The sequence below is a fragment of the Pangasianodon hypophthalmus genome, chromosome 27, assembly GCF_027358585.1.
Source record: "Pangasianodon hypophthalmus isolate fPanHyp1 chromosome 27, fPanHyp1.pri, whole genome shotgun sequence".
In the NCBI taxonomy this organism is placed as follows: Eukaryota; Metazoa; Chordata; class Actinopteri; order Siluriformes; family Pangasiidae; genus Pangasianodon; species Pangasianodon hypophthalmus.
In genome coordinates, this window is record NC_069736.1 from 19,340,977 (window position 1) to 19,352,959 (window position 11,983).

The 11,983-nt window shown below is 52.7% G+C and overlaps 1 protein-coding gene across 6 annotated transcripts in view; it reads right to left on the minus strand.

Moving 5' to 3' along the window:
• Positions 1–4,073, minus strand: part of gria3a (glutamate receptor, ionotropic, AMPA 3a) — a 39,067-nt gene extending 34,994 nt beyond the window's left edge. For 3 of the 6 annotated variants that reach the window (XR_008301126.1, XM_053230533.1, XM_053230532.1), the window contains exon 1: positions 2,634–4,072. Coding sequence is in view for 4 of the 6 variants with exons in the window: in XM_053230533.1 (XP_053086508.1) it covers positions 2,634–2,754 (121 nt within the window). In the remaining 2 variants the exon portion in view is untranslated. Of the gene's footprint in view, positions 1–2,633 lie in introns of all 6 variants that reach the window. The other 3 variants (XM_053230531.1, XM_053230530.1, XR_008301127.1) reach the window with 2 other exon arrangements.
• Between the last annotated feature and the right edge of the window lie 7,910 nt (positions 4,074–11,983).

Here is an 11,983-nt window from a genome sequence, read left to right on the forward strand (position 1 = left end):
TGTGTGTGTGTGTGTGTGTGGCGGGGGGGTCTCTTTGAGTGTGTGTGTGTGTGTGTGTGTGTGGCGGGGGGGTCTCTTTGAGTGTGTGTGTGTGTGTGTGTGTGTGTGTGGCGGGGGGGTCTCTCTGAGTGTGTGTGTGTGTGTGTGTGTGGCGGGGGGGTCTCTCTGAGTGTGTGTGTGTGTGTGTGTGGCGGGGGGGTCTCTTTGAGTGTGTGTGTGTGTGTGTGTGTGGCGGGGGGGTCTCTTTGAGTGTGTGTGTGTGTGTGTGTGTGGCGGGGGGGTGTCTCTGAGTGTGTGTGTGTGTGTGTGTGTGTGTGGCGGGGGGGTCTCTTTGAGTGTGTGTGTGTGTGTGTGTGTGTGTGTGGCGGGGGGGTCTCTCTGAGTGTGTGTGTGTGTGTGTGTGTGTGGCGGGGGGGTCTCTTTGAGTGTGTGTGTGTGTGTGTGTGTGTGTGTGGCGGGGGGGTCTCTCTGAGTGTGTGTGTGTGTGTGTGTGTGTGTGTGGCGGGGGGGTCTCTCTGAGTGTGTGTGTGTGTGTGTGTGCTTGATTACATGCTTCACTGTAACATTATGTTTTTGAGTATAATTAAATCACAGTACTTTTACGTCACTAGATTAATTTCTGATCGCTGTTACAGAGTAAAATAATAATAACGTGATTAACTGTGGGAAACTGCGAGCCAATTAAAATACAGCTCGGTGAATTTTAAATTCTTTAATTTAGCTTAATTTAATTAAAAATTGAATTTTAAAATAACTGAGTGAGCTAGACTAGCTAGCCGGATCTGACGCCGCCCTGAAATCTCAGCATGACGTCACGTCGATGTTCAGGAGCGATCGCCTGCTGCGTCGCTGCAGCCTACAGGATAACGCGTAAAGGGCGTCTTGGCTAGAATGCTAACTATACCGCTAGAAATATGTACGAATTAACATTAGCTAGCAAGCTAACTAACGAAACTAGCATGATACTGAAACTAGCATGTGGCTCAGTTAGCTAGCCAGCTAACCTCACACTGTTCTCCTGCTGATAACGGAGCTGGAGTTCCCTTCAGCTCACTGTTAGTTTACACAGCTGCTCAGAAACACGTGCAGATGAGCTGTGTCACGTGCAGACGCGTAAAAACGTGTAAAGTAAAATGAACAAGACGTTTTTAAACAGAACAGAACTTTTAACTGATTTACTCTGACTGCAGTGAATCGCAGTTTAATTTTACTCAGCAATACTTTTACTTTCCTCTGATGAATTATTACAGCAGCAGCAGCAGCTCTGTTCCTCACGCCTCATTCCTACACCACTGATACTGTCCGATACGGTCCGATACTGTCTAATACTGTCTAATACTGTCTAATACTGTCCGATACTGTCTGATACTGTCCGATACGGTCCGATACTGTCTAATACTGTCTAATACTGTCCGATACTGTCCGATACTGTCTAATACTGTCTAATACTGTCCGATACTGTCCGATACTGTCCGATACGGTCCGATACTGTCTAATACTGTCTAATACTGTCTAATACTGTCCGATACTGTCTGATACTGTCCGATACGGTCCGATACTGTCTAATACTGTCTAATACTGTCCGATACTGTCCGATACTGTCCGATACTGTCTAATACTGTCTAATACAGTCTAATACTGTCTAATACTGTCCGATACTGTCCGATACTGTCTAATACTGTCCGATACTGTCTAATACTGTCCGATACTGTCTAATACAGTCTAATACAGTCTAATACTGTCCGATACTGTCCGATACTGTCCGATACTGTCTAATACTGTCTAATACAGTCTAATACTGTCTAATACTGTCCGATACTGTCCGATACTGTCCGATACTGTCTAATACTGTCTAATACTGTCCGATACTGTCCGATACTGTCCGATACTGTCTAATACTGTCTAATACTGTCCGATACTGTCCGATACTGTCCGATACTGTCTAATACTGTCCGATACTGTCCGATACTGTCCGATACTGTCTAATACTGTCTAATACTGTCCGATACTGTCTAATACTGTCCGATACTGTCCGATACTGTCTAATACTGTCTAATACTGTCCAATACTGTCTAATACTGTCTAATACTGTCCAATACAGTCTAATACTGTCCGATACTGTCTAATACTGTCCGATACTGTCCGATACTGTCCGATACTGTCTAATACTGTCCGATACTGTCTAATACTGTCCGATACTGTCTGATACTGTCTAATACTGTCCGATACTGTCTGATACGGTCCGATACTGTCTGATACTGTCTAATACTGTCCGATACTGTCCGATACTGTCTAATACTGTCTGATACTGTCCGATACTGTCTAATACTGTCCGATACTGTCTAATACTGTCCGATACTGTCTGATACTGTCCGATACTGTCTAATACTGTCCGATAGAGTGTGTTAGTGTGTGTTAGTGTGTGTTAGAGTGTGTTAGTGTGTGTTAGTGTGTATCAATGTGTATCACAACACACACACACACACACAAACACACACACAGAGACAGTTCATGCATTGTGTGTTAATGTGTTGATATATCAGGTATATTTGACTCCCCAGTGTGAGAGTTATAAAGTGACAGGTGTGTATGTGTGTGTGTGTGTGTGTGTGTGTGTGTGTGCGCGGGCTTACCGATGCTGATCTGGTTGGGAAATCCTGCGCGCGAGTCGTACACCAGCCACGGTAATAACAGGAGAAAAGCGAGCACGCGCTGCCCCATTTTCTCTCCCCGACCTTCTATAAACCTCCTCATTCTCCTCTCCTCCTCTTCTCTCTCTCCCTCTCTCCCTCTCTCCTCTCAGCGCGCGCGCCTCACACACACGGCCGCTGCATGAACACGCTGCCCGGAGCACAGCAGCGCGAGCCGGACTCCAGATGTGCACGCGGACGCGGAGAGGCGCTGAGCGCGTGCCGGAGAGAGAGACAGGCTGCTTTCCTCCGATCCCTCTGCTGGAGAGAAAAATAAAACCGAGGAAGATAAAGTGAGAGAGAGAGGAAGCAACAGTCCCGGTACCGGACGGAGCCCCCGGTGCGGCTCGCGCGCGGAGAGAACAGCGCTTATTAAACTTGATGTGACGTGAAATTACGGCGGCACTGCAGAGACGCGCGCGCTCCGACTGCCGCATGCGTGTTCTGTCCGCATGAGAGCAGCACGCGCGAGCCCCCCACACACACACACACACACACACACACACACACACACACACACACACACACACACAGGGTCGGTCGGAGGATGGTGCGCGAGGTTTAATGTTTACAAACACGGATTTAAACAGTCATTAATAATGAACTCCTGTAATAACCATCATTCACGCGCTACTCAGGGCGGGTCACGTGATTATTTAAGATGTTTCCTCGTCACGCTGTGAGATCCTGTACAGTAAACTGGTGTGAATTGTGTAAGTCTGTGTGACAGCGCGTGTTCTCGCTGAAGATCCTCTGACGATAGACCTGCGATTAAAGAACACAACTACGTTCTGCTCACGTCATCAATCAGCGTGATCCGGAAATCAGCTCCAGCAGAAAACAGCTTCGCGTAAAACATACACACACACACACACACACACACACACAAGTTCTTCACAGTGATCTCGAGGGAATGAGATTTTATCTGTTCCTTCACGCTTCTCCGTCGCCGCTACTGTATCTGTAGCTGTGCCGCGAGTTTGCCGTCGTCCTTTTGGTGGATTTTAGACGAGCGTCGTAGCAGCGCTCACACTCTGAGACTTTCATCACAGATTTCTCACACGGACTCACACACACACAAACACACTCACACTCACTTTGTCGCTGTCTTTGGTCTTAGTAAAATGAATTCTAACGAAGAGACCGATCTGAACTCAGCAGTAAAGAACTGTTTAACGATGTGAGATCAGCGAGTGGCAGTAGCGGCAGGGTGACAGTCGTGACTCCGGCTGTGTTCAGTGGAACGATACTGTGCTTTTTAAGGTTTTATATTTTATACGATTCTCAGACAGACAGGTGGATGATGCACTACAACTCCAGGAGTGGGCAGGGCTAAAGGACCTTTTCATGGACCAATAGATAAGCCAATCTGTGAAAGCTATCCAATCAGATACAAGACAAGAACCAAAGACACAAAAACTTCAAGGAAAAAAAAAAAAAAAAAAAAAAAAAGAGACGAGATTTATTTCTCATGATTTTTATTAACATCATTTAAATTTTTCAAAATATTTCAAATTTTGAAACTTTTTGAGTTTTTTTGTACATAATGAGAACAGGAGGTCCTCACAAAGAGATAAAAACCTGCGTGCACACACACACAGACACACACACACACAGACACACACACACACACACACACAGACACACACACAGACACACACACAGACACACACACACACACACACACACCCTGAGGGAGATGGCTGTCCTATATTCACAGAGATCAGTGTTCCACATAACGACCAAACACCATCAACAAACGTCTCCTCTTCATCCACACACACACACACGCACACACACGCACACACACGCACGCACACGCACGCACACGCACGCACACACACACGCACACTAATTAAATTAACTGATGAACGCACACAAGGACTGGCGTGGGTGTTCACATGCATCACAATGACCAACTGCTATTGATTTCAGTACTGTTACACACACAACATTCCATTTACCCTCTACCTATATATCACACACACACACACACACACACACTTCTGTGTTATTTCTAACCTGAGATTCTCACTGGAAATGAAGATGCAGTGAAGCATTCAGTTCAGTTTAACCCCATACACACACACACACACACACACACACGCCATCTATATCAATCAAACCACTGTATGTGTTGTTAATTTAGAGAAACCCATTAAAACCTGACAGCTTTTAACCACACACACACACACACACACACACACACACAGACAGAGAGAGAGACATAGACACACACACAGACACACACACACACAGAGAGACATAGACACACACACAGACACACACACACAGAGAGAGACATAGACACACACACAGACACACACACACACAGAGAGACATAGACACACACACAGACACACACACACAGAGAGAGACATAGACACACACACAGACACACACACACACAGAGAGACATAGACACACACACAGACACACACACACAGAGAGAGACATAGACACACACACACACACACACACACAGAGACACAGACACACACAAATAATGAAATAAAATACTGGGGGTGGGGGACAGAAAGAGAGAGAGATGGAGAGAGAGATGGAGAGAGAGACAGATGGAGAGAGAGAGAGATGGAGAGAGAGAGAGAGAGATGGAGAGACAGATGGAGAGAGAGAGAGATGGAGAGAGAGAGATATGCTAATTAATATAGTAGTGTATTAATGAGGCATGATGTAATTGGCTGATTGTGGTGATATGTAAATGAGATGCAGTAAAGTTGCTCACGCTGATGTTTTTAAAATGGTTTATATCAGAATTCAGAGAAAGTTAAACATTTAAACTCCACTCCCTGCCCCCGTCTCCCTGCCCCCGTCTCTCTGCCCCCGTCTCCCTGCCTCCGTCTCTCTGCCCCCGTCTCCCTGCCCCCGTCTCCCTGCCTCCGTCTCCCTGCCCCCGTCTCCCTGCCCCCGTCTCCCTGCCCCCGTCTCCCTGCCCCCGTCTCTCTGCCCCCGTCTCCCTGCCTCCGTCTCTCTGCCCCCGTCTCCCTGCCCCCGTCTCCCTGCCTCCGTCTCCCTGCCCCCGTCTCCCTGCCCCCGTCTCTCTGCCCCCGTCTCCCTGCCCCCGTCTCCCTGCTCGCGTCTCCCTGCTCCCGTCTCCCTGCTCCCGTCTCCCTGTCCCCGTCTCCCTGCCCCCGTCTCTCTGCCCCGTCTCCCTGCCCCCGTCTCTCTGCTCCCGTCTCACTGCCCCCGTCTCCCTGCTCCCGTCTCCCTGCCCCCGTCTCCCTGCCCCCGTCTCCCTGCCCCCGTCTCCCTGCTCCCGTCTCCCTGTCCCCGTCTCCCTGCCCCCGTCTCACTGCCCCCGTCTCCCTGCCCGCGTCTCCCTGCTCCCGTCTCCCTGTCCCCGTCTCCCTGTCCCCGTCTCCCTGCCCCCGTCTCTCTGCCCCGTCTCCCTGCCCCCGTCTCTCTGCCCCCGTCTCACTGCCCCCGTCTCCCTGCCCCCGTCTCCCTGCCCCCGTCTCCCTGCCCCCGTCTCCCTGCCCTCGTCTCCCTGCCCCCGTCTCTCTGCCCCGTCTCCCTGCCCCCGTCTCTCTGCCCCGTCTCCCTGCCCCCGTCTCTCTGCTCCCGTCTCACTGCTCCCGTCTCCCTGCCCTCGTCTCACTGCCCCTGCCGTATAATAGCGTAAAAGCACGTATAATAACACATAAAACCTATAACATGTCTAACACATATAACACGTGTGCTACTCTCTCGCATTTTATACGATTTTCCTGTTCTTCATCTGCTTTCTCCTCTACATCACTTAGTCTTCTGTCATTATCTACTCTGTGACTCGATCTAGTTCCTCCTGGAGTTCCCGAGTTCCTCCTGGAGTTCCCGTGTTCCTGAGCTCCTCCTGGAGTTCCCGAGTTCCTCCCGGAGTTCCCGTTTTCCTGAGATCCTCCTGGAGTTCCCGAGTTCCTCCTGGAGTTCCCGTGTTCCTGAGATCCTCCTGGAGTTCCCGAGTTCCTCCTGGAGTTCCCGAGGTCCTGGGGCTCATCTTATTTCTAATGATTTGTACTCCAGGGTCTGAGTTCTCCTTAGTTCCTATTTCCTATTTAGTCGTCTATCTAGTTCCTATCGAGTCCCTTAGATTTACAGGTACCAGTTCCCAGTCCTCTAACTCCCTGCTTCCTAGCCCTAACTCCCTGCTCCCTAGCCCTAACTCCCTGCTCCCTACACCCTAGCTCCCTGCGCCCTAGCCCTAACTCCCTGCGCCCTAGCCCTAACTCCCTGCGCCCTAGCCCTAACTCCCTGCTCCCTAGCTCTAACTCCCTATGCCCTAGCCCTAACTCCCTGCTCCCTAGCTCTAACTCCCTGCTCCCTAGCCCTAACTCCCTGCTCCCTAGCTCTAACTCCCTGCTCCCTAGCTCTAACACACACACACACACACACACACACACACACGCCATCTATATCAATCAAACCACTGTATGTGTTGTTAATTTAGAGAAACCCATTAAAACCTGACAGCTTTTAACCACACACACACACACACACACACACACACACACACACACACAGACAGAGAGAGAGACATAGACACACACACAGACACACACACACACACAGAGACATAGACACACACACAGACACACACACACAGAGAGAGACATAGACACACACACAGACACACACACACACAGAGAGACATAGACACACACACAGACACACACACACAGAGAGACATAGACACACACACAGACACACACACAGACACACACACACAGAGAGAGACATAGACACACACACACACACACACACACAGAGACACAGACACACACAAATAATGAAATAAAATACTGGGGGTGGGGGACAGAAAGAGAGAGAGATGGAGAGAGAGATGGAGAGAGAGACAGATGGAGAGAGAGAGAGATGGAGAGAGAGAGAGAGAGATGGAGAGACAGATGGAGAGAGAGAGAGATGGAGAGAGAGAGATATGCTAATTAATATAGTAGTGTATTAATGAGGCATGATGTAATTGGCTGATTGTGGTGATATGTAAATGAGATGCAGTAAAGTTGCTCACGCTGATGTTTTTAAAATGGTTTATATCAGAATTCAGAGAAAGTTAAACATTTAAACTCCACTCCCTGCCCCCGTCTCCCTGCCCCCGTCTCTCTGCCCCCGTCTCCCTGCCCCCGTCTCTCTGCTCGCGTCTCCCTGCTCCCGTCTCCCTGTCCCCGTCTCCCTGCCCCCGTCTCTCTGCTCCCGTCTCCCTGCCCCCGTCTCCCTGCCCCCGTCTCCCTGCCCTCGTCTCCCTGCCCCCGTCTCTCTGCCCCGTCTCCCTGCCCCCGTCTCTCTGCCCCGTCTCCCTGCCCCCGTCTCCCTGTCCCCGTCTCCCTGCCCCCGTCTCTCTGCCCCGTCTCCCTGCCCCCGTCTCCCTGCCCCCGTCTCCCTGCCCCCGTCTCCCTGCTCCCGTCTCACTGCCCCCGTCTCCCTGCCCCCGTCTCCCTGCTCCCGTCTCCCTGCTCCCGTCTCCCTGCTCCCGTCTCCCTGTCCCCGTCTCCCTGCCCCCGTCTCACTGCCCCCGTCTCTCTGCTCGCGTCTCCCTGCTCCCGTCTCCCTGCTCCCGTCTCCCTGTCCCCGTCTCCCTGCCCCCGTCTCTCTGCCCCGTCTCCCTGCCCCCGTCTCTCTGCTCCCGTCTCCCTGCCCCCGTCTCCCTGCCCCCGTCTCCCTGCCCTCGTCTCCCTGCCCCCGTCTCTCTGCCCCGTCTCCCTGCCCCCGTCTCTCTGCCCCGTCTCCCTGCCCCCGTCTCTCTGCTCCCGTCTCACTGCTCCCGTCTCCCTGCCCTCGTCTCACTGCCCCTGCCGTATAATAGCGTAAAAGCACGTATAATAACACATAAAACCTATAACATGTCTAACACATATAACACGTGTGCTACTCTCTCGCATTTTATACGATTTTCCTGTTCTTCATCTGCTTTCTCCTCTACATCACTTAGTCTTCTGTCATTATCTACTCTGTGACTCGATCTAGTTCCTCCTGGAGTTCCCGAGTTCCTCCTGGAGTTCCCGTGTTCCTGAGCTCCTCCTGGAGTTCCCGAGTTCCTCCCGGAGTTCCCGTTTTCCTGAGATCCTCCTGGAGTTCCCGAGTTCCTCCTGGAGTTCCCGTGTTCCTGAGATCCTCCTGGAGTTCCCGAGTTCCTCCTGGAGTTCCCGAGGTCCTGGGGCTCATCTTATTTCTAATGATTTGTACTCCAGGGTCTGAGTTCTCCTTAGTTCCTATTTCCTATTTAGTCGTCTATCTAGTTCCTATCGAGTCCCTTAGATTTACAGGTACCAGTTCCCAGTCCTCTAACTCCCTGCTTCCTAGCCCTAACTCCCTGCTCCCTAGCCCTAACTCCCTGCTCCCTACACCCTAGCTCCCTGCGCCCTAGCCCTAACTCCCTGCGCCCTAGCCCTAACTCCCTGCGCCCTAGCCCTAACTCCCTGCTCCCTAGCTCTAACTCCCTATGCCCTAGCCCTAACTCCCTGCTCCCTAGCCCTAACTCCCTGCGCCCTAGCCCTAACTCCCTGCGCCCTAGCCCTAACTCCCTGCTCCCTAGCTCTAACTCCCTGCACCCTAGCTCTAACTCCCTGTTCCATAGCTCTATCTCCCTGAGCCCTAGCTCTATCTCCCTGAGCCCTAGCTCTAACTCCCTGCTCCCTAGCTCTAACTCCCTGAGCCCTAGCTCTAACTCCCTGCTCCCTAGCTCTATCTCCCTGCTCCCTCGCTCTAACTCCCTGAGCCCTAGCTCTAACTCCCTGCTCCCTAGCTCTATCTCCCTGAGCCCTAGCTCTAACTCCCTGAGCCCTAGCTCTATCTCCCTGAGCCCTAGCTCTAACTCCCTGCTCCCTAGCTCTAACTCCCTGCTCCCTAGCTCTATCTCCCTGAGCCCTAGCCCTAACTCCCTGCTCCCTAGCCCTAACTCCCTACGCCCTAACTCCCTGCTCCCTAGCCCTAACTCCCTGCTCCCTAGCCCTATCTCCCTACGCCCTAGCCCTAACTCCCTACGCCCTAGCCCTATCTCCCTGTGCCCTAGCTCTATCTCCCTACGCCCTCGCTCTATCTCCCTGAGCCCTAGCTCTAACTCCCTGCTCCCTAGCTCTAACTCCCTGCTCCCTAGCTCTATCTCCCTGTTCCCTAGCCCTAACTCCCTTCTCCCTCGCTCTATCTCCCTGCTCCCTCGCTCTATCTCCCTGAGCCCTAGCTCTAACTCCCTGCTCCCTAGCTCTATCTCCCTGAGCCCTAGCTCTAACTCCCTGCTCCCTAGCTCTATCTCCCAGAGCCCTAGTTTTATCTCCCGGAGCCCTAGCTCTAACTCCCGGAGCCCTAGCTCTAACTCCCTGCTCCCTAGCTCTATCTCCCTACGCCCTAGCTCTAACTCCCTACGCCCTAGCTCTAACTCCCTACGCCCTAGCTCTAACTCCCTGCTCCCTAGCTCTATCTCCCTACGCCCTAGCTCTAACTCCCTACGCCCTATCTCCCTGAGCCCTAGCTCTAACTCCCTACGCCCTAGCTCTAACTCCCTACGCCCTAGCCCTAACTCCCTACGCCCTAGCTCTAACTCCCTACGCCCTAGCTCTAACTCCCTACGCCCTAGCTCTATCTCCCTACGCCCTAGCTCTATCTCCCTGAGCCCTAGCTCTAACTCCCTGCTCCCTAGCTCTAACTCCCTGCTCCCTAGCTCTATCTCCCTACGCCCTAGCTCTATCTCCCTACGCCCTAGCTCTATCTCTCTACGCCCTAGCTCTATCTCCCTGAGCCCTAGCTCTATCGCCCTACGCCCTAGCCCTAACTCCCTGCTCCCTAGCCCTAACTCCCTACGCCCTAACTCCCTGCTCCCTAGCCCTAACTCCCTGCTCCCTAGCCCTATCTCCCTACGCCCTAGCCCTAACTCCCTACGCCATAGCTCTATCTCCCTACGCCCTAGCTCTATCTCTCTACGCCCTAGCTCTATCTCCCTGAGCCCTAGCTCTATCGCCCTACGCCCTAGCCCTAACTCCCTGAGCCCTAGCCCTAACTCCCTACGCCCTAGCTCTAACTCCCTGAGCCCTAGCTCTATCTCACTGAGCCCTAGCTCTAACTCCCTGAGCCCTAGCTCTAACTCCCTGTTCCATAGCTCTATCTCCCTGAGCCCTAGCTCTATCTCTCTGCTCCCTAGCTCTAACTCCCTGCTCCCTAGCTCTAACTCCCTGCTCCCTAGCTCTATCTCCCTACGCCCTAGCTCTAATTCCCTACGCCCTAGCTCTAACTCCCTGCTCGCTAGCTCTATCTCCCTGAGCCCTAGCTCTATCTCCCTGAGCCCTAGCTCTAACTCCCTGCTCCCTAGCTCTAACTCCCTGCTCCCTAGCCCTAACTCCCTGCTCCCTGCTCCCTAGCTCTAACTCCCTGCTCCCTAGCTCTAACTCCCTACGCCCTAGCTCTATCTCCCTGAGCCCTAGCTCTATCTCCCTACGCCCTAGCCCTAACTCCCTACGCCCTAGCCCTAACTCCCTATGCCCTAGCCCTAACTCCCTGCTCCCTAGCTCTATCTCCCTGAGCCCTAGCTCTAACTCCCTGCTCCCTAGCTCTATCTCCCTGAGCCCTAGCTCTAACTCCCTGCTCCCTAGCTCTAACTCCCTGCTCCCTAGCCCTAACTCCCTGCTCCCTAGCTCTATCTCCCTACGCCCTAGCTCTATCTCCCTACGCCCTAGCTCTATCTCCCTGCTCCCTAGCTCTATCTCCCTGAGCCCTAGCTCTATCTCCCTGAGCCCTAGCTCTAACTCCCTACGCCCTAGCCCTAACTCCCTACGCCCTAGCCCTAACTCCCTACACCCTAGCTCTATCTCCCTACGCCCTAGCTCTATCTCCCTGAGCCCTAGCTCTAACTCCCTATGCCCTAGCTCTAACTCCCTGAGTCCTAGCTCTATCTCCCTGAGCCCTAGCTCTATCTCCCTGAGCCCTAGCTCTAACTCCCTACGCCCTAGCTCTATCTCCCTGAGCCCTAGCTCTATCTCCCTGAGCCCTAGCGCTATCTCCCTACGCCCTAGCCCTAACTCCCTGAGTCCTAGCTCTAACTCCCTACGCCCTAGCTCTATCTCCCTGAGCCCTAGCTCTATCTCCCTACGCCCTAGCTCTATCTCCCTACGCCCTAGCTCTATCTCCCTGCTCCCTAGCTCTATCTCCCTGAGCCCTAGCTCTATCTCCCTGAGCCCTAGCTCTAACTCCCTACGCCCTAGCCCTAACTCCCTACGCCCTAGCCCTAACTCCCTACACCCTAGCTCTATCTCCCTACGCCCTAGCTCTATCTCCCTGAGCCCTAGCTCTAA